The sequence below is a fragment of the Eretmochelys imbricata genome, chromosome 1 (genome assembly GCF_965152235.1).
Source record: "Eretmochelys imbricata isolate rEreImb1 chromosome 1, rEreImb1.hap1, whole genome shotgun sequence".
In the NCBI taxonomy this organism is placed as follows: Eukaryota; Metazoa; Chordata; order Testudines; family Cheloniidae; genus Eretmochelys; species Eretmochelys imbricata.
In genome coordinates this window covers 229,255,256-229,276,703 of record NC_135572.1, presented here as the reverse complement: position 1 = coordinate 229,276,703, position 21,448 = coordinate 229,255,256, and the positions used below count along the sequence as shown (strand labels likewise).

The following is a 21,448-nucleotide window of genomic DNA, read 5'->3' as shown; positions in this document are numbered from 1 at the left end:
ACGGATACTGAGCACAGGGATATGAAGGTAGATCACTCTCAGTCAGAGGTCAGAGCACAGGTAGATGACAAGATAGTACACAGGAATGGGTTCCCAGTGGGCTTTATGGGAAGGGACTGGAGAACTATATCTACTTTGTTGTGCGTGCCTGTGGCTACACATTTGCACTGCATTAACCTTGTGGTAGCAACACACGTTAAAAGCAACCTCATGGTCTGCCCTGTAACTCAGAGTGTGATGGCTGCCTCTGTGTGGCACTGATAGAGATGTCTGAATGTGTACTGTGTTCAAGAGAAAAACCAGGGTTGATCATGAGGTTTAAACCTGAACTAAAGACAAGGCCTATGATTCAAGAGACCAGGTTTCAGTTCCTGGCTCACTGGTCTCCTGTGTGATCACGGGAGGTCAGGTAATCTATCCGGTATCTGAGTTCCCCATCTCTAAAATGGGGATAATACTCCTTTACCTCATAGGGGTGTTGTGCGGACAGACTCTATTACTGATTGTGAGACAGTAGTGACCAGGGCCCTACAAATACACAAAGAGATAAAGGGAAGGAAGATAGGCCCACTCCTCCCTTCTTATGGCCATGCTCACAGGGAAGGTCTTTAGAGGAGAGGCAGGAGTTCCCTGTCTGCCTTTGTCTGGCTGTAGTCCACTGGTTTCCATATGGAACGGAAAGTATTTCCAAATCTAGATGTATGGGATTATTTTACTACAGAAATCATCTGAGATCCTTGTGTCTCTATGTGGTCTGCCAGGGCAGATGTTTTCCCTTAGATCCTGCTGTCATTTCAGCCCTGTCCACTGAGCTTCATTCAAGGGGGAAAGTCATGTTTTCTTTCCAAATTCCTGGAAGATTTTTAAGAATCAAACTTGCTCTAGGTAACATTTTGAAATGACTAACATTAAATCCTTCCTTAACAGCTCTCTTTTACCCTTCAGGTTTATAGCAAGCCAAGACCAGTTTCAGGGAGGAATTAAAACAATTTCATTGATGCTGGAGGAAGTTTAATATGACACCTATTTTTATTCTTGTTTGCTGGATACTTCTGCCCTAGATGGCACAAGCCTTCTTTCTAGTTCAGGGTTAGTTTGGAGCTTAGTCATGGCGTGAGTAGGAGATGGGGCTGCTGGAGATATGGTGCCTGAGCCATGCATAAAAGCTGGGAGAACACAAGGTGGGGTGGGGTGGGGTGCTCTACTTACCTGCACTGTCCCACTTCAACCAGCTGACATGGAAAGAGCTGGTCAGAGCAACACCTTCACTGCTCTCCATCCCCCTAAGGGTTTTCTAGTGCCACTCTCATTGACAAACCCTTGATAGAAGTGCAAGGACAAAGATTGCACCTGCCTACTGTGCAAAGGGCTTGAGGGGGAAGGAGATAGGCTTTTTGTGCACTACTAAGCAGTGGTCCCAGTCTAACCAAAATAAAATCTCCTTGGTTGTAACTAAGCGTATCAGACTCACACTTACTACTGCACTACAGCTGCAAGGATTTGCAGCCTCTCTGCTATTGGAGAGGCAGATCAGAAAATAAGCAAAGCAAAGTGTAATATTTTTGTTTATAAAGGAGAATGTGGACTTACCATAGACCACAAAACACCCAGGTTCACAAATTCATAGAGATGATCCTATCATCTCTGCTCCATCACTGAACTGGCTTTCACTGAATAATAACTAAGGTCCCTGATTGGTAACTAAGGGTGAGGTCCTGAGAACCCTACTGATTACAATTGAAGATGAAGAAGCAATGGGCTTAAATTGAAGCAAGGGAGGTTTAGGCTGGACATTAGGAAAAACTTCCTAACTGTCAGGGTAGTTAAGCACTGGGATAAATTGCCTACGGAGACTGTGGAATCTCTGTCATTGGAGGTTTTTAAGAGCAGGTTAGAAAAACACCTGTCAGGGATGGTCTAGATAACACTTAGTCCTGTTTTGAGTGCATTGATTGGACAAGGTGACCTCTCAAGGTCCTTTCCAGTCCTGTGATTCTATGGTTCTATCTCTGTTCCAGGGGATCTCTGTGGAAAAAGCAGAACCTGATATAGAATATCATCTTTAACTTTTACTGGGGACTTTAAAATGTCTTATTTTGCTGGGGTCAGAAACATAGTCCCAGGAGCTCATCTCTCTCTCACACACACTATTCCCCAGTAACAATAGTTATTAATAATAGCTACAGTAATTCAAAGCAAAACTGACCAGCTGCAGTATTTGTCACTGTTTAAATCTGCTGGTAAGACCCTTCAAAATTTGTTACATATTACATAGGTTTACAGGAAATTATACTAACTATTCTTTTCCCTCCTTGGAAGGAGGAAGCTGCCTTTTTAACACAGCCTGTGCAAGCTGTGACTACAATATCAATGAATAGATTGCATGGAATAATTATGTCGGCATCAGAGAAACTGGAACTCAAATTAGATTTCACATGGAATGGTGAAGGCTAACCTGGCAGAAGAACTAGTCTCCTAACTACTTGTTTTTGACCTCTGCTGTTCATTTTATTTAGAGAGTTTAAAATGATTATTTCTCTCTTTAGGACATACAGTTATTCAGCATTAGAGGTGTGTAGATACTGAAACACCCAGTTGGTGAGGAGTGCTGGATTGAGAGGGTGAATGTGTGTGGGTAGTCATTGGTTTTTAATGCCACACTCATAGCAAAAGGTTCCACAGCAGAGCCTGCATTATCTGAAAATCTTGGGGGAGCAGCCAGAACTGAGGCTGTGATGGGTTAGAGGTGATAGTCATGGGCTCCTAGAATCTCCTGGTTATAATTCCACCACTGAGGTAAAGGGAAGTTGGGAGTGATTTTCCTGCTTTGCATGGAGTATCCCCCTTCCCTTCACTCTGCCAACTCACAAATTTTGATATTGGACTGTTCAGTCTAGCAGACAAAGGTATAACAAGATCCAAGGGCTGGAAGTTGAAGCTAGACATGAAATAAGGCATAAATATTTACCAGTGAGAGTAATTAACCATTGGAACAAGTTACCAAGGGTTGTGGTGAATTCTCTATCACTGGCAACTTTTAAATCAAGATTGGATGGTTTTTTTTTAAAGATACGCTGTAGGTCAAAAGCAATTACTTTGAGGAAGTTCTATGGCCGGTGTTATGCAGAAGGTCAGACTAAATGAATTACAGTCATCCCTTCTGGCCTTAGAATCTATTAATCTATTTTCCCTGTCACCTTGGCCTGTAGACACTTCCAGCAAATGCATTTCATGTAAGCTTGTTCATTTCTTTTGCCAAGTGGTGCTGTGTCCTTCCTTGGTTATGAAAATAATTTTTTTTTGTTTGTTTTAAATGGGAAGAGGGGAAGACATAGTTTTAAATTCTTGCCCCTCCTGTCTGCATCACACATACCCAAACACCAAATTTATCATACATTAAGGGGGAAAGTGTTTGTGGGAGCTTCTTGGAAGCACATCTGTGAGTCAAGGATTTGGTTTGCTGAATGAATAGAGAGGAGCTGCCTGAACCCAGCTGGCTTCTCAAATGCCAGCCAAAGAGGAGAAGGGAGGAAAGAGAGGTGCTATGGTATATGAAGTCTGCAAGGGACTTCACTATTGCTATTGAATGTGCATGGAAGGTGATCAGATGTGCTGGGCAGCAGCATAAAACCCTAAGATAGATGCCTATAGATTTGGGCAGAGAAGTCTTTGTAGGCTTGATCCAAAGAAGAAGGAGAAGCATCCACTGACATAAAGAACATCCTACTCTCTTATGAAAAGTGCCATAGGATGTTTAATGTTGACAAGGGGCCAGAGCCTTAATTTTATGGCTCATTTGAAAGTTGGCATCTTCAACAGCATGAACCCCTCATATAAGTTTTGTTCATTGGCTCAGAGAGGAGGGAATGTAGTTCTGAAACCCTGTCCATGAGTAGGACTGGAATCCAAAGGACACCAGTTTGGGGTTAGGTTTTGGAATTCCAAAAGATGCTGTCATTGGCCTTTCTTTGGTTCCTAGGGAATATTGCCTCATACCAAATCACCAAATTCCTACAGTGCCCGTCTCTCTCTTGGAGATCTCCCGATCACACTGTGTAAACATTGCTACCTTAATAAATGTAATGGTGGTCCCAAATTCTACCTTGCCTTATACCCCTGGAAATAAATGGGCCAGACGCTCAACTGGTGTAAATAAGCATCTCTCTACTGAAGTCAATTAAGTTATTCCATTTTACACCAGTTAAGAATCTGGCCCAATGATTCTGCATGGGGTATCAGTCAGGACAGAAGTTAGGCCATCAATTGTTTGACATTGATTATAGGGTCAGATGGAACCCTTATAATCATAGAAATATAAGGCTGGAAGGGACCTCAGGAGGTTGTCTAGTCCATCCTCTTGTGCTGAGGCAGGACCAAGTAAACCTAGACCATCCCTGACAGGAGTTTGTCCAACCTGTTCTTAAAAACCTCCAATGATGGCAATTCCACAACCTGGTAACCTATTCCAACATTTAACTATCCTTCTAGTTAGAAAGTTTTTCGTAATATCTAACCTAAATCTCCTATGTTGCAGATTCAGTCAATCACTTCTTGGCCTACCCTTGGTGGATGTGGAGAACAGTTGATCCTGTCTTCTTTATAACAGCCCTTAACGTATTTGAAGACTGATATCAGATCTCCTCAGTCTTTGTTTTTTGAGACTAAACATACCCAGTTTTTTTAAACTTTTCTAAACCCTTTATCAAACCCTGTGTCAAAGAGATTCATGTTTTCTGTTTGCTTTACAAATTTATTTTGAAAAATGTTGACCACTATGGAGGCTATAATCAATATATCCTTAAAGGCAATCAGGTTGAAAAAGTGTTAGAGAAAACTATAAGTGAAATGATTGCTTTGAGTTTCACATCTCTTCTGAAGTGTTCTCGTCCGTCTTCTTACAGCTGTAAACTGCCCCGGCTCTTTGATATATGATCACTGTCGAACAAGCTGCACAAAGCACTGTGAGAACAGCACCAGCATCAGTGTCTGCAAGGACTATCCCACAGAAGGCTGCTTCTGTCCACCCGGACAGGTGACTTTAAATAGTAATTGTGTTGACGAGGAAGTCTGCAGACAATGCGTCGCCGAAGATGGAACACGCCATCAGGTAGCTGTCTAGTTACTGCTTATCTACAGAGTTGTCAGGATGTGTGTTTTGACAAATGAATCTATATCTGATAAGTCTGCCTATTTTTCCCTTCAGACAATTTTTCAGTCTGCTTCCTCATGGCTGGCCGGCTGTCTGCCCCATGCAGCTCCCCCAGTGTGAAATTGGCTAGGCTCAACATAAAATTCACATCTGCGGCTGTTGAGACCAGGAAATGCATGACAAATTTGTGTGGAAGAAGCAGGGAGGAAGATGGAGGGGAGTGGGGAATGGCATAAACTGCTATTTACTAAGAGATCTATTTCCTTCCAGCAGGCTTTTACCAGCAAACACCAGTTTAAACATAAAACTAGACTCCTGGGGTTCCTTATGCTGTGAGTGTATCTTACTTCCATGGCAAGGCACTGGGAAGGTTTCCAAGGGTTAGTCTACACTTACAGCATAGGTGCTGGAACTACACTGATGGAAGAGCTTCTCCTGTTGGAGTAGGTACTGCATCTCCCCGAGAGGCGGTAACTATATCGATGGGAAAAGCCCTCCCATCAACATAGCACTGTCTAAACCAGAGGTTAGGTCAGTATAATCATGCTGCTCAAAATCCACACCCCTGAGCAACATAATTATACCAACATAAGTTGGCAGTGTGGACCAACCCTGAAACTTTCTCAGCAGTTAGCGCAAGAGTGACAAGAGTAGCCTGGTCCAATCTCAGGCTGTAATGTCCCCTTCCACTCAAAAATGGACAGAAAAGGAATGTTTCCTTTAATAAATCCATGGGTTCTGTCCCACTGAAAATCCACTCCCCTCAGCTAAGTGCGGGACGGGACCTCTGGCAAGCATAGAAAGGGAGGTATTACTGGTATGGTCTAAAACCCACAGAAACTGGAAATCCATGATAACAGATGGCCCCTACCAGCAGTTCTTTGTCTGACACATGGAGTGCCTGTCCCTGTATGCTCTCTTCAGGTCCCTTCCCACCACTAGCTGTATAGTGAGCCATTTTGGTACCATCTTCCACATGGTGGCTGAGTGCTGCTCCACCCTGGGAGAGGAGCCTAGTCCATGAAAGAGAAGTGAATGCTTCACTGTTAACATGTGCAGAAATATGCCATGTGCTATGAGGTGGATTGTCCAAGGGCCATGCCTCATATATGGTAGGTGCTCCCAAGCTCTACCCTCCCTCCCCACCCCCGCCCCAGTGCTCCCTGGCTTACACAGAGACCCGTCAAGTTGTTGTTTCATGCGTGTGCGTGCGTGCCCGGTTCCACTGTGCAGCACTGAGGAAGGGAGAAGTTTTGCTCCTTTCCATGCAGGGTCTGAGCAGAGCATATAACTCTATAGTTATGGGCAAGACTCAAGAAGGTTCCGAGTCCATGTTCAGTTCTGATAAACATGTAAACTTTTAGGTGCCATATCTGAATCTTATCTAAAAGTCAATCAGACTTCTTAGGTCTGCAGCTCTGTCATGGGAATGTAATGAGGACAGGCTTTTCTTCTTGCAGTGCATGTCTGTTTCTGGTTTGAATTCATTTTGAGATCTGGCTTGGTTCTTATTTTATGGACCATGCTTAGTGTAACAGACACACTCTTTTACATGTTGGAGGGGGAGAGAGAGAGAGAGAGAGTGTTTTAGATGGATTTCCTATTTTTCAGGCAGAACAGTAGAATTTGTTTTAATGGATGTGCACTGGTAAAAAAATTAGACTAATATTTCAGCAATAATGCATGTTATAGACATTTACAACTGATTAAAACAAAAGGAAGACCAGAACATCTATGCATAAAACTTCTGGAAGGGCAATTGCTCTGTTTAAATTAAGCACTGTTTACATTAATTGTCATAATGACAAAATATAAAACTATATAGCAAACTCTCAGCTGTTATGAATGATTCAGTAATGATGAAAGATGCACTTGATTTATTAAAATAGGCACTACACAGCTACATTGTCAATGTAATCTTCATACTGCTTGCCAGTCCACAGCAGAAATTCTACTGATGTTAGCATATATTAACAGTTATATGACCCTGAGGCTGCTTAATGTGGTACGAAAGCCTTGCTTGTAAGGAGCGTCTCTCGTATATTAATATGGTTTATGCATTCGTGCCACCTGCTGGTATTGTGTAAGTATTACTGTAAGAATAGGTAATGATCCATTCATTCCAGCAATGACCATTCTTGTAGATTTGATAGTGACATATAAAGAATTTATACTAAAGAATTAATTTAATGTACATAATAGCCACAGGAAGTTTTGAAATTATTTAGGCAAGAAGGCAAAAGGCAAGCTCAAAATCAATGGCCAGATTTTTCAGAGGGGGTGCTAGGCACCTGCAGCTCCTATTAACGGCATTAGGGGTCCCGGGCACTCAGTGCCTCTGATCAAAGACAAATTATGGCCAGATTTTCAATCTGTGTTTTAAATAGTGAAGCTGGACTTACCTGACCCTTTAATGGACTGGTAGACACCAGTTGCTTAACACGGGTGACCTAATGTGGATGGAGCAGAATACATTTTGATTCTGTCTCTGAAGAGAGAAAGCTGCCTGACAGATGTGTTCTCTTGCACTGTGTACCATTACAAGCCTAAACCTTTTTGTTTAAGTTCTCGACTGTGCACAGCTCCCACTCATCTCAAGGACTCTAGTGCTGTCACCACAGTATTTCTGTAAGGGATGTATAGGACAGGTGCAGATTAAGGCACAAGCAGCCGTGTTAGTTTGTATTCGCAAAAAGAAAAGGAGTACTTGTGGCACCTTAGAGACTAACAAATTTATTTGAGCATAAAGTGAGCTGTAGCTCATGAAAGCTTATGCTCAAATAAATTTGTTAGTCTCTAAGGTGCCACAAGTACTCCTTGAATGTAACAGATGCAGTGATGTCCGCCTGTGTCTGCACAGAGCCTGAAACGGTAACCCTAAAAGGTACAAACTGTCACATGCATCTCAATGGGCTGTTAACTCTGAAATCTTCTGCTTTGGGCAGCTCCACCAACACAATCCCAGCAGTCGGCTCTGTGTCTGAAGGGCCCTTGCTACTGATACCCCAACCTGGTGCTGCTGCTGCAGTGTCCTCCAGCGACACCACACAGAGAGGGTCCTCTGATCAGTTTATTGGAGGCTGAGTCCTCAGTCCTCTGGGAGAAACCCCAGCCCACCTGAAGGCAGAGTGTAGTAATCCAGGAACAAGGGAGGCCACTGCCTGTCCAGGGAGGAGCGGTGGAAGGTTTCCCTACCAGATCAGCGAACAGCTCTTATATGAGTGGCTTCTGTCACTATTTTTCCAAGGAAGGGTGGGACCATGGCAAAGGGGTGTGACCATAGAGCAGCACAAAGCTACAGGAAGTCCATATGTGAGGTGTGTCTAACAACTCAGATTGCTTTAACCCAGGTCTTGGTTATAGAGAGGTTCTTACTGATATGTTGAGGAAAAGCCTGCCATAGCACTGAGGACAAAGTATTTGTGAAAGCAGATTTGTGATCATTTCATTGTGTCTTGAAAAGTTCAAGTGGCTTCAGTGTTTCACTGTTTGCTGGTTTTGAAAATATACAAGAAATAACATGACATCCTCTTTAGTCCAGCTGCAGACAACTCTAATCACGTTCTATTAAATGGTCGGACAATACACATGCAGTGCTTCCACAATCCCTGGGATAATGCTGTTTATTGGCAACTTACCTATGTGAACTTTCCTCCACTGAGACAGATTCCGCACAGACTGACCACTTACTAGCCTCACTTCCTTTGTTTTATAGGCTGCTAGATCTTTCTATCAGTTTGCTTCAATGTGTTGCTTCTCTTGTTGTAGTCCCACTATTAACCTTCGCATTTAATGCCGTCTAAAAGACCTTTTTGACTCATATAATGCTTACGTACAGCATCTTCAGGGCTAAGTGGTGGTCAGCCTAGATATCACCCTTCTTCTTGCATTAGTAAGGATCACAGCACGCTTTTATCAAGAAAGTCCCCAAAGGTTTTTTTTCTGGACAATAGTCTCTCCTCCATGGTACTACTCCATAGGCTCTCATTCAAAGCATGATTTGATTATGCAAATATATTTTAATTATCCATAAAACATCTTTCCACAACCTGCCTCCTCACTTGAATATTAAATGTAAACAGTTCTTTTTACCTGTCCATGAACTCAAGAACCAACATGTCCACTTTCCAACTTTTCCCTCTTTCCAATATAGCCAGCACTGAGGGACAATCACACACATCACTATCAATTTCTCTATGCATTTATTACCATTAAGGAATATCTCAAAGGAATTACAGTGTTTGATTTGGTATTAATTTAGCCTCTGTCCAGAATCCAATGCAGTGGGAATTCTAACGTGTTCTTTTGAAACGTTCTCAGCTTAAAATAGGCTTTTGTTTCTTTATTTCTGATATGCTTAAATACTAATAATCTGAAAAAGGCTGCTACTTCTAAATACTTCCAACACCTCATTGTTTCTCTTATTACTCCACCACATCCAGTCATAGTGTGTATAATACCACCATTGTGATGTATTATTTACAGTAGCTTGCAGTTGCACTCATGAAGTCTGAACATTATGCATGCATAAAACAATGATCATTTCTCACTGTATTGATGCATTCTTTGCATCTCTTGCTAAATCTCAGTATAACCTAATTTCTAAATTGTGTAGTTCTCTGGATTCTTACAGTTATCAGAAGAAGCAAAACAGTCCCATATGTAGTCTTCTGATTTTCCAGATTAGTTCATTTTCCCTCCAGCAGTTTGCATACCAATGATCAGAAGATTTCCTTTCTCTCTTACAACCTGTTATTTTTATGCAGCACATGGAAACATGGATTCCTTTCAACGAGCCCTGCAAGATCTGCATGTGTCTTGAGAACAGGATAATAAACTGCACTACCCAACCTTGCCCTACTGCCAAACGTAAACTGTTATTTAATCTAAATATATATATTTTTAAAAATTTCTACTTTGCTTATTTTTATCTAAGTGTGGTTTACAATTGTGTTTTTTTCTCCACTCACTCTAGCTGCAGTTTGTGGTCCCTGTGAAGTTTCCAGACTACGCCAGGATTCTGATCAGTGTTGTCCAAAGTATGAGTGTGGTAGGTTGCAGATAACAGGGAGAGCTATGGTTGATGATGATGCTCAGGTCTTGGTTTTTTTGTTTACTAGCAACTTTTCAAACTTATGATTGGCATTTTCAGTTAGATCAAGTATTGATTAAGATAGTATTTTTCAAAGCACTTGAGGGCCATATTCACCTCTATGTTGGGAAAACCCACATGAGAAAAAAAACTTCATGAATTTCTACAGTTTCCTCGTTTTGTGTGTGTGCCTATGTGTGTACGTGGAGGGGGCAGAGGACAATTTGTCTCAATGGCTTTAGAATGGTTATTTCATTTTTTCAATAGCTTTTATTTATCTAATCTGCACAATCCACATTTACTTGTGAAACACAATGTTAGAACTTTAATGCACCTAAAGCCAAGCAGGAATTGTTCTTGAAATCATTGCTAAGATTGGATTGTACCCTGCTGAACTGTGCACTAATGTTTATTCTCGGTTAGCAGAGAAGCAATGAAGTACATGGAAATCTTAAAATGAGGTGTCTTTTTTGATGACTAACTAGCTAAGTACCAACTGATACACTGCCTCATTTTTTTCGTCTTAGTATGTGATTTAGTTACCTGTGATCTGCCTGCTGTACCTGCTTGTGAAGATGGTCTTCAGCCTGTATTGACAAACCTTGGAGAATGTAGACCAACTTACACTTGTGGTAAAGTATCTTTTAAACATTAAACAATATTTGAGCAAGGGGGTTGAACAAACAAACAAATGTAAGTGCCCGACTGTCTGGAAAACACCAATTTGGATCCGATAGGACCTGTAACGATCTTGCAAACTGGAAACGTTCTATTACTTTCTCTTTCTGAGAATGCACTATGAACTATAGAACAGAGCAATGTTAAGAGTTGCAGGGGCTCTGATCAAGAGCATACTAACTTTACAAATACTTTTTACTACATAATAAATGAGGGACGGTGTTTTTGAAGGAATAAATACATTGGTCCTGAACTTGCAATAGGATCTGCTAGTTGGGGCTTCTACACCAGTGTGACTTTTTGAAGTCAATCCCTAGTGGCTCTCATTGCCATATAAAAGGCTTGTTTGTAAGAGAAACTACACTTGTGGTGTCCATTATATCATTCCAAAATGCCCTATGCTCAATGTGGTACCTAATTATTTGATAGCTTGCAAGCAAGAGGAATGCAAGCTAGAGCACGTTCCTTCCTGCCCTCCACATCGAGAGCTGACTGTTAAGAAGACCCGGTGTTGTGACGAATATGCGTGCACGTGCAGCTGCACCAATTCTACAGTGAGCTGCCCAGCTGGATATTTATCTACGTCTGTCACCAATGACTGTGGCTGCACAGCTACTACCTGCATTGCAGACAAGGTGAGGGGAATGAACTGTCACTCTTACAGAGGAAAACATCTTTCTTGCAAGGTGCGGCTGCTCCAAAGCAGTCAGCTCAGTTTTTACGTGGTAACGCAAAGCCTCCCAAAGCAACGGCAGACAAGTACATTCATAAGGCTGTTCACAAGCGAAGTGAACCGTTCCGCATCACTATGCATGTTAAATTGTAATAATTTCTCGCAACATTAACAAAACTAAACTGTTTACAGTAACTCTGGTATTTTCATCCTGAAAAGCAAGCTAATCCTGTAGCAGCTCTGAAGTCATTCTGGCAGCATGAATATCAGAGATCATTCTGAACTTTTTACTTTGCTTCTGTAATAGCAAAAGCTCATGGGTTATGTTCTGTACAGATGTTCCATTTCCGAATTTCACTCTTTACAAGCTTTCTTTTTGTTGCTGTTCAAATATGTATGACAATCTACTTGTCATATTAAATTGAAATACTTGTGAATACATTAGATCTAAATGCTCACTCAAGCAGCTGCATTTTGACCGTGCCTGATGCTTCCGGTCACTGATTTCACTGTAGCTCTTCACATGAGCTATTGTCACTTAGACATTTGGGGCCAAATTCATCCCTGAAGTAATGCCATTGACTCTAATAGAGTTACACCACAGGAGAATTTGTCCCTGTTTTTTCCTTTGTATAGACTATTAAATACTACATTAAGATCTGGAGATAGTATGGCTTAATGGGTAGAGCACTAGTTGAGATACAGGAGACCTGGGTTTTATTCACAGCTTTGCCACGGGCCTACTGGGTGACCTTGGGCACAACACTTCACTGATCTGTACCTCAGTTTCCCCATCTGTGAAAAGGGGATAATGATACCATAACCTCCTTTGTAAAGTGCTTTGAGATCTACTAATGAAAAGTGCAATATCAGAACTAGGTTTTATTATTTTATTATCTCTGAATATTGGACCAATCTCTTATTTCAGTTATACTGAGTCAAACCCTGGCTAACTCCACTGAATTCAGTCAGGCAGTCTCTGGCCCATTGGATTTCAGCAACTCTTTTATTTTTGTAACAAACTAGCCACAACTTTTCAAGATTCAAGGCATTTCCATTGGGTCCAGTACATCCTGTAAGAGTTATGGTAGATCTGGTAAATCCCAGAAGAGACGGGCAGACAGAAAGTCAGCCTTTCAGAGTGAATGGTGTGTGCCCTTATGTGTATTCATTGATGCATTCACTGCACTGACAGGTTTGTGTGCATCGCAATGTTGTCTACCCCATTGGGAAATCCTGGGAAGAAGGCTGTACAGATTGCACCTGCACTGACATGGAAGATGCTGTCCTAGGACTTCATATTGCAGAATGTCTTGAGAAAGAGTGCAATACAATCTGCCCCCAGGTGAGTAGCACTTAAAGGAAGGCATCAGAACAAGACTGTGGGGGATAGCGTGGCTTCACAGGATCCGAGCAAGGGGGAAGCCAAACCCAAACTCACACAATAAGTATTTACTCTTCAGGAAGGTCTCCGAGAAGGAGCAGTTATAACAACAGTTCAGACGGCCCTTATCTCAAGACTGGTTCAGAGTCCCACACTTAGTCCAAAAGGTCTCTGGGCTCAGTCAGGCTAGTTCTCCGGATCAATGACAGAGACACCACTGTCCATAGCAGCCTGCATGGCTTCTAGTCCCCTCTCTCCTGCTCAGCTTCCTGTTGCTGTTTAAATAGCCCACCTATTTATCTGCTTATCCACATGCTCCACTCAGCTTCCTTCAACAATGGCAGCACAGCTAGAAGATGTGGCATGCTGCCACCAGCCACCATGACTGCATTTTGACTCCTCTGGGGATTTCAGACCTGGCAGGATTAGTTAAGACTGCTGTCAGACATATTTATGATCCTTGTTCTCTTCACGGCCTATACTCCACATAGGAAAGGGGACCGTATAGTTTACACCAGCGGTTCCGAGGCTCCAGGGCCTATTCCTCATTTTCTTTGTGTGCTGTAGGTTGCACAGAGTATGTGAGGTGAAGCTAACCTTGGCTGTGTGGGACTGGAAAACACACTTCCTAGTGCCCTCTCAACCCATGGTTCTTCACATTGTTTTGCTCCCCTTCACACCACACAGCAGGACAAATTGGGGCTATATGTTTTTCCTCACTAGTTCCGTAAAATGAAGTAGTTAGTGCTCTGCAAACCAATGCACACTAAAGCCAAGCAGCAGAAGTGTTCTATAATCTGAAACCTGTTTCTTGATCAACATTTTTAACCAATTTTTACGCTGGCTTCAGTTATCCACTTTAAAAAGGCTGAATACTAGTTCCAGTTGGAAGACAAGGAAGCCAGAATGACTTTCTTTTTGCAGTTTACTAGTAGCAGGTGGTAACTGGGTTAGTTAAGAGACAATACAGCAGTGAAATACCTTAAGATTCTACTTTGGATGAAGTCTTCTTGCCAGGAGAACCCATGAATGGATCATGTCACCCATGGATCTCTGCAAATCAGTTACACCAGTGAAGTTCTTTGTGGATTGAAGGGAAGTACTTATTTGCTTAGTTCTGTGTTTTAAATGTTGCTAATCAGGTGCACATTACACTAACTCAGAAGTTTATTCAAACAACTGACTGAACAGCATGTTTTCCTCAATTAGTTGCACGCAATTGTTGCTGAGTAACATGTCCAGTTCCTCTGTGGGCACTATATGGAAGTGAATGCCAGAGGACGGAAAAGCTGTTTGCAGCCTCTTTCCTGCTATCCTTCCCTCCCCCTGCAACACCAGTGAAGGGCTTCCCACAAACCAGCTTTGTTAATAACAAGCACATTGATTAACATGCAATGATGGTCAGAAAAGTGGCCAGGTCATCACAGTGATATCTACTCTTGCTCAATGGTTCTCCCACATCAAATCTGCTCAGTTACATTCAAAATATGGTTGTTAGTCACCCACACCACAAATACAGCTCAGGATCTGAAAATCCAGCAGCACTCTTTTTACCCTTTGAATCAAAACCAGTCATACTGTGTCTGGAAATTCAAATGTTTGAACAAAGTTAACTTGGCCACATTGTGCACATGTGCAGTAAAATTGTCCTGGCTATTATTGGTGGGGTTTTTTTGCATTGATTTGTATATCTTAATGCCAACAGCACTGCATGTGCGGTGGGAGTGAGTTAATATTGCTGTAGGTTCATTGCATTTCCTGAATAGTGTGTTTAAATTCTCATTTGAGCTTACAATAGCATAGGTTTTTGCACATTTGCATACATTGCATACTTGGTTATGAAGACTTCAGTTATTCAAAATTCTGTGGCCTAAAGAGCAGCCCCGTCTTCTGAAGTCTATTCATTTAATTACAGCTGGGATTTTAGCCAAAAGGAATTAGGTGCCCAACTCCCACTGAATTTCAACGGAACTTAGGTGCTTAACACTTTTAGACTCCTTTGAAAATCTCAGCTGACGTGCTGATCCAAATGTAGTGTCCACCAGTACGTTCAGAAAGTCAAGGTTGGATGACATGTATGTCTACATAGAAGTCGTATTAATGTGATAAATCACCTTTATCTTTCACTACCTCAACTGCACTCTGGCCATTCATCCACCTCAGAACTTGAGCAATTTTCAAATAGATGCCATTTTAAAAATACACTGCCACAAAAATCTTTCTTTCTTTCCTTAAGTCTGGACTTTCCTCCAAAATTACATTGGTCCAAGGCTCAGGATGGGCTCCAGTGTCTCAAAAACCATCAAGAGTAGAAGCAAGAGTGTTAAGCCACTGCAGGGGAGTCCCCTCTTTCCTGCTTGCATAAGGCATTTGTTTCTAGCCTTAGTAGGTTCTGAAATATCAGACCTTGAAATATCAGACTGGCTTTTGGCTCATAGCCATAATGTTGTCAATAAACTGTTACTCTGATAAATCATTATTAATGCACAGCTGCAGGTTCTGTGCAAATCAACCCTAAGTATGAACATTGTAATCACTAAAAAGGTTTAGCATTATCACAGAGGGCACCGTGGCAGCTTTCTTTGGGAATCTGCCATTTCTTCTGGTGTTTTAGTAAATTATCTGATGTGGCAGGACCTGTGCTTTTGCTGTCAGAACCTTCACAGTGGAGAACTCTACTTCTTCTAAACTTATTACTGATTTGCATTGCCCCAGCCAAAATAATTTCCCACTTTGTACTGGCCACAAAGCTCTTTTAGATCAGATGCAATCTCAGAGGAAGTCGTGTTAACATTAGGAAGCTCCTTAAACAGGGGATTGTTGTTATGATTTCTTGGTAAAGAAAAGCATGTTCAGGTACCACTCCCTCTTATCTATATCTCATCGATTAAGGCCAGAAGGAACCATTGCGATCATCTGGTCTATCCTCCTGTATAACACAGTCCATAGGGACTCCCCAAATTAATTTCTGTTTGAACTAGAGCATATTTTTTTAGTAAAACATCCAATCTTGATTTTTTTAAATGTCCACTGATGGAGAATCCACCACAACCCTCAGTAAGATGTTCCAATGTTTAATTACTCTCACTGGTAAAAAATTGTGTCTTATTTCTCATCTGAATTTGTCTAACTTTATCTTCCAGCCCTTGGATCTTGTTATACCTTTGTCTGCTAGACTGAAGGAGCCCTCTATTATCAAAGTTCTGTCCCCCATGTAGATACTTATAGACTGTGACTAAGTTACCCCTGAACCTTTTCTCTGTTAAGATAAACAGTTCAGACCTCCTGTGCGTCTCCACCACTGTCCATAAATAAGGCTGGCATCAAGACTGACAATGAGCTAGCCCTCATCTTCCACAGATTCTGTATGTAAATGTACACATTACCAGCTTCTTAACTCAGGTCAGATACACCACTGCCTCTATCCCACCTCTTTTGAAATCCTTATTCATTTCTTCATCTCCTTCCTCTGTGGTTCCCAGCCCAAGGTCTCCAGAATGGGCAGAGTTCAGCTGGCTACCTTCTTAGATGACAAGTGCATCTGCAATGAGACAATTTCTAAGTGTGTTTCTGCACCATGCATCCCTACCAGTGGGAGCAATGGTGGAAGCTCTCGTATAGAGGGGGCTCAGGTGCTCTTACGGCTGTGCTGTCTAATCCTGCTGAGGATAAGATTGGATGACATGGTGTAATACCTCCTTCCCCCTCATATACTGTCCATGCTACAGCTTCTACCACTAGAAGGAGGGGAAAGCTTACAAATTTTCCCTAGTATAAACACAACCAGAAAAAAGATGTCCAAGCACATCATCCTCCCATCTCCAAATGATTCTGGTGGGTCCCCATTCATAGAATCACAGAAATGTGGGACTGGAAGGGAACTCGATAGGTCATCTAGTCCAGTCCCCTGCACTGAGGCAGAAATAAGTATTATCTAGACCATACCTGACAGGGGCTTGTCTAACCTGTTTTTGGAGACCTCCAGTGACAGAGATTCCACAGCTTCCCCAGGTAATTCATTTGTGCTTAACAACCCATACAGTTAGGACATTTTTCCTAACATCTAAGGGGGGACCTTTTGTAGTGATAATCAAGGTGGGCCATTTTTAGCAGTTGACAAGAAGTCCGAGGAACAGTGGGAGCTTTGGGGGGAATAAACATGGGGAAATAGTTTTACTTTGTGTAACGACCCATCCACTCCCAGTCTTTATTCAAGCCTAAGTTAATTGTATCCAGTTTGCAAATTAATTCCAATTCAGCAGTCTCTTGTTGGAGTCTGTTTTTGAAGTTTTTTTGTTGTAGAATTGCAACTTTTAGTTCTGGTCATTTGATTACAAAGAGATTGAAGTGTTCTCCAACTGGTTTTTGAATGTTATAATTCTTGACGTCTGATTTGTGTCCATTTATTCTTTTGTGTAGAGACTGTCCAGTTTGACCAATGTACATGGCAGAGGGGCATTGCTGGCACATGATGGCATTTATCATATTGGTAGATGTGCAGGTGAATGAACCTCTGATAGTGTGGCTGATGTGATTAGGCCATATGATGGTGTCCCCTGAATAGATATGTGGACACAGTTGGCAACAGGCTTTGTTGCAAGGATAGGTTCCTGGGTCAGTGGTCCTGTTGTGTGGTGTGTGGTTGCTGGTGAGTATTTGCTTTAGGTTGGGGGGCTGTCTGTAAGCAAGGACTGGCCTGTCTCCCAAGATCTGTGAGAGTGATGGGTCATCCTTCAGGATAGGTTGTAGATCCTTGATGATGCGTTGGAGAGGTTTTACTTGGGGGCTGAAGGTGATGGCTAGTGGTGTTCTGTTGTTTTCTTTGTTGGGCTTGTCCTGTAGTAGGTGACTTCTGGGTACTCTTCTGGCTTTGTCAATCTGTTTCTTCACTTCAGCAGGTGGGTATTGTAGTTTGTCTCTGTCTGAGGGGTTGGAGCAAATGCGGTTGTATTGTAGAGCTTGGCTGTAGACAATGGATCGTGTGGTGTGGTCTGGATGAAAGCTGGAGGCATGTAGGTAGGAATAGCGGTCAGTAGGTTTCTGGTATAGGGTGGTGTTTATGTGACCATCACTTCTTAGCACCGTAGTGTCCAGGAAGTGGATCTCTTGTGTGGACTGGTCCAGGCTGAGGTTGATAGTGGGATGGAAATTGTTGAAATCATGGTGGAATTCCTCAAGGGCTTCTTTTCCATGGGTTCAGATAATGAAGATGTCATTAATGTAGCACAAGTAGAGTAGGGGCGTTAGGGGACGAGAGCTGAGGAAGTGTTGTTCTAAGTCAGCCATAAAAATGTTGGCATACTGTGGGGCCATGCGGGTACACATAGCAGTGCCGCTGATTTGAAGGTATACGTTGTCCCCAAATATGAAATATTTATGGGTGAGGACAAAGTCACAAAGTTCAGCCTAGAAGGTTTTCCTAATGTCCATTGACCCACACATGCATTGTGTGTCCCCTCATGCTCACAGCCAAGGGAATAATAGTTTGTGTGCGTTGATGCCTCTCCAATTCCCTCTTATAGCTGCATGGCCTGAGTCAGAACTGCTGTTCCTTCGGGCTTTTGGTTCTTGCTAAGAAACTGACTTCTATCCATTTGCATATAGTCGTTTATAGTTGTTTAGAGTGTAGATAGTAGTTGTAGGATTAGTAGTAGGTTAGTAATGATAGTCATCCTCGTTTGGGGAATGTTTACACCCCTTGGGGACTATGCCACACATTCTGGGATTTAAAAAACTGTCTCTCCTGCCTGTGCTCGTTCTTAGTGAGTGACAAATAGCAGAGATGTCTTTATTGGCTCGATGAGGCTCATATCGCCGCTCATTGCTCCATCTGCAAGTCCTTCCCACCACAGACCCAGGAAGCTCTGGAGCGCCACCTATGTAAATTCCTCATGGAAGAAACAGCGAGACCATGTGCTCATTCTGATCTGAGACTGTCAGAATTGCCGGTACAGCCATCTCACTAGCAGTGAGCACTACCTCCGACCTCTTCCCGTGTACTGGATCTGGCAGTACCAGTGGTGAAGGACAAGTCCAGACGTGAGATCAAGAAGCGCACTCATGGACACAAGAGCAGGTCCCCACAGTGGACTGCCACTAAGTGCAGCATTTCCTCTCTGAGCTGTGCCAGGTTGGGTGAGATGTTGCACCTGCAGACGACTGCACCAGTGCCCAAATTTCCCTGGGTGGAGGGAAAAGTTTGGTGCAAACGCGATCCAACAGTACCAGCAGCCACCCTGGTAGCTGCCTGTTCAGAGTGCTCACCAGTGCATGCACTGCCTGTCCTGCCTCCACTTCCGTGCTGCTTGGACAAGCCAGCCCCACAAACGCCACCTGAATCCTCTGGTATTTCCCTGGGCACGGCTAGGACTCCTGGCCACTCAGAGCACCTTCTCCTGGCAGCGGAGCTCATTCTCTCCCATGTTCTATTGCTCTCCAACAACATCGCCAGGGTCGTGTACATAAACAAGCAAGGCAGCGCCAGGGCTCCCACCCTCTGCTCCACGCCCTTTGGAACTGGTGCATCAAACACCATGTAACGCTCCAAGGCACGTACCTCCCAAGCACCCAAAATGCCCTAGGAGACATGCTCAGCAGGACTCTCTTCCTCAACCACAAGTGGGAGTTACACAACATCACACTCCGATACCTATTCCACCAATGGGGCACCCCTTGGTGGGACCTCTTTGCCACCTGCAAAAACTGAAAGGGGAACCATGAGAAGGATTTGCAGGGTGAAGCTATTCTCCTCTCCTGGACAGGCAACCTCCATTACACCTTTCCCCCTATTCACTTCCTCCCATATGTGTTATGCAAGATCTGGCAGGACTGAGCTACCATAATACTTATAGCCCTGTTCTGGTCATGCCAGTTCTTTACAGACCTTCTTAGACTTGCCACCTGCACACCACTCCACCTCCAGATATGACTGGATCTTCTCGTACAAGATCAGGGCCAACTCTGACACCCCAATCTGGGACCCCTTCATCTCATGGCGTGGTATTTGGATGGGGCTCGGGGTAGACAGGGTGTGCCTGGTGAAATACATCCTCCTCCAGAGCAGGGCATCCACCAGGGCCTACTACAGAGCTAAATGGATTCACTTCATCGCATGGGCTCATTGCCATCACCATCCACTGCATTATGTCTATTCCTAGCGTCCTCAACTACCTTCTTAATCTCAAAACATTGGGCCTTGCCCGAAGCTCTGTACAAGTTCACTAAGCAGCTCTCAGTGCCTTTCTCCTGCCTATGCATGGCACCTCCGGGTTTACACATCCTACCACTGTCTGTTTCATGAAGGGTTTATTATGGACAGATGACTAGGGAGGAGTATAAAAATATTGCTTGTGCATGCAGGGGTGTAATCAGGAAGGCCAAAAAATAACTGGAGTTGCAGCTAGCAAGGGATGTGAAGGATAACAAGAAGGGTTTCTACAGGTATGTTAGCAACAAGAAAAAGGTCAGGAAAAGTGTGGGACCCTTACTGAATGGGGGAAGCAACCTAGTGACAGGTGTTGTGGAAAAAGCTGAAGTACGCAATGCTATTTTTGCCTTGGTTTTCACAGACAAGGTCAGCTCCCACACTGCTGTCCTGGGCAACACAGTATGGGGAGGAGCTGAGCAGCCCTCAGTGGTGAAAGAACACGTTAAGGACTATTTAGAAAAGCTGGATTTGCACAGGTCTATGGGTCCAGATCTAATGCATCCGAGGGTGCTGAGGGAGTTGGCAGATGTGATTGCAGAGCCATTGGCCATTATCTTTGAAAACTCATGGTGATCGGGGGAGGTCCTGGACAATTAGAAAAAGGCAAATACAGTGCCTATCTTTAAAAAAGGGAAGAAGGAGAACTTGAGGAACTACAGACGGGTCAGCCTCACCTCAGTCCCTGGAAATCATGGAGCAAGTCCTCAAGGAAACCATTTTGAAGCACTTGGAGGAGAGGAAGATTATCAGCAACAGTCAACTTGGATTCACCAAGGGCAAGTGATGCCTGACCAACCTGATTGCCTTCTATGATGAGATAACTGGCTCTGTGGAAAGCAGTGGACGTGATATATCTTGACTTTAGCAAAGCTTTTGATACGGTCTCCCACACTATTCTTGCTGGCAAGTTTAAAAAGGTGTGGATTGGATGAATGGTCTATAAGGTGGATAGAAAGCTGGCTAGATTGTCAGGCTCAACGGGTAGTGCTCAATGGCTTGATGTCTAGTTGGCATCCGGTATCAAGCAGAGTGCCCCAGGGGTCGGTCCTGGGGCCGGTTTTGTTCAACATTTTTATTAATGATCTGGATGATGGGATGGGTTGCATCCTCAGCAAGTTCGCAGATGACACTAAGCTGCGGGGAGAGGTAGATACATTGGAGGGTAGGGGTAGGGTCCAGAGTGACCTAGACAAATTGGAGGATTGGGCCAAAAGAAATCTGATGAGGTTCAACAAAGACATGCAGAGTCCTGCACTTATGACAGA

General features: G+C 43.2%; 1 protein-coding gene across 1 annotated transcript in view; it reads left to right on the top strand.

Moving 5' to 3' along the window:
- Positions 1 to 21,448, top strand: part of VWF (von Willebrand factor) — a 230,040-nt gene that overhangs the window by 170,533 nt on the left and 38,059 nt on the right. The window contains exons 38-43 of the mRNA XM_077825238.1: positions 4,902 to 5,107; positions 9,916 to 10,018; positions 10,125 to 10,199; positions 10,769 to 10,873; positions 11,349 to 11,554; positions 12,788 to 12,937. Of these exons, the coding sequence (XP_077681364.1) occupies positions 4,902 to 5,107; positions 9,916 to 10,018; positions 10,125 to 10,199; positions 10,769 to 10,873; positions 11,349 to 11,554; positions 12,788 to 12,937 (845 nt within the window). The remainder of the gene's footprint in view (positions 1 to 4,901; positions 5,108 to 9,915; positions 10,019 to 10,124; positions 10,200 to 10,768; positions 10,874 to 11,348; positions 11,555 to 12,787; positions 12,938 to 21,448) is intronic.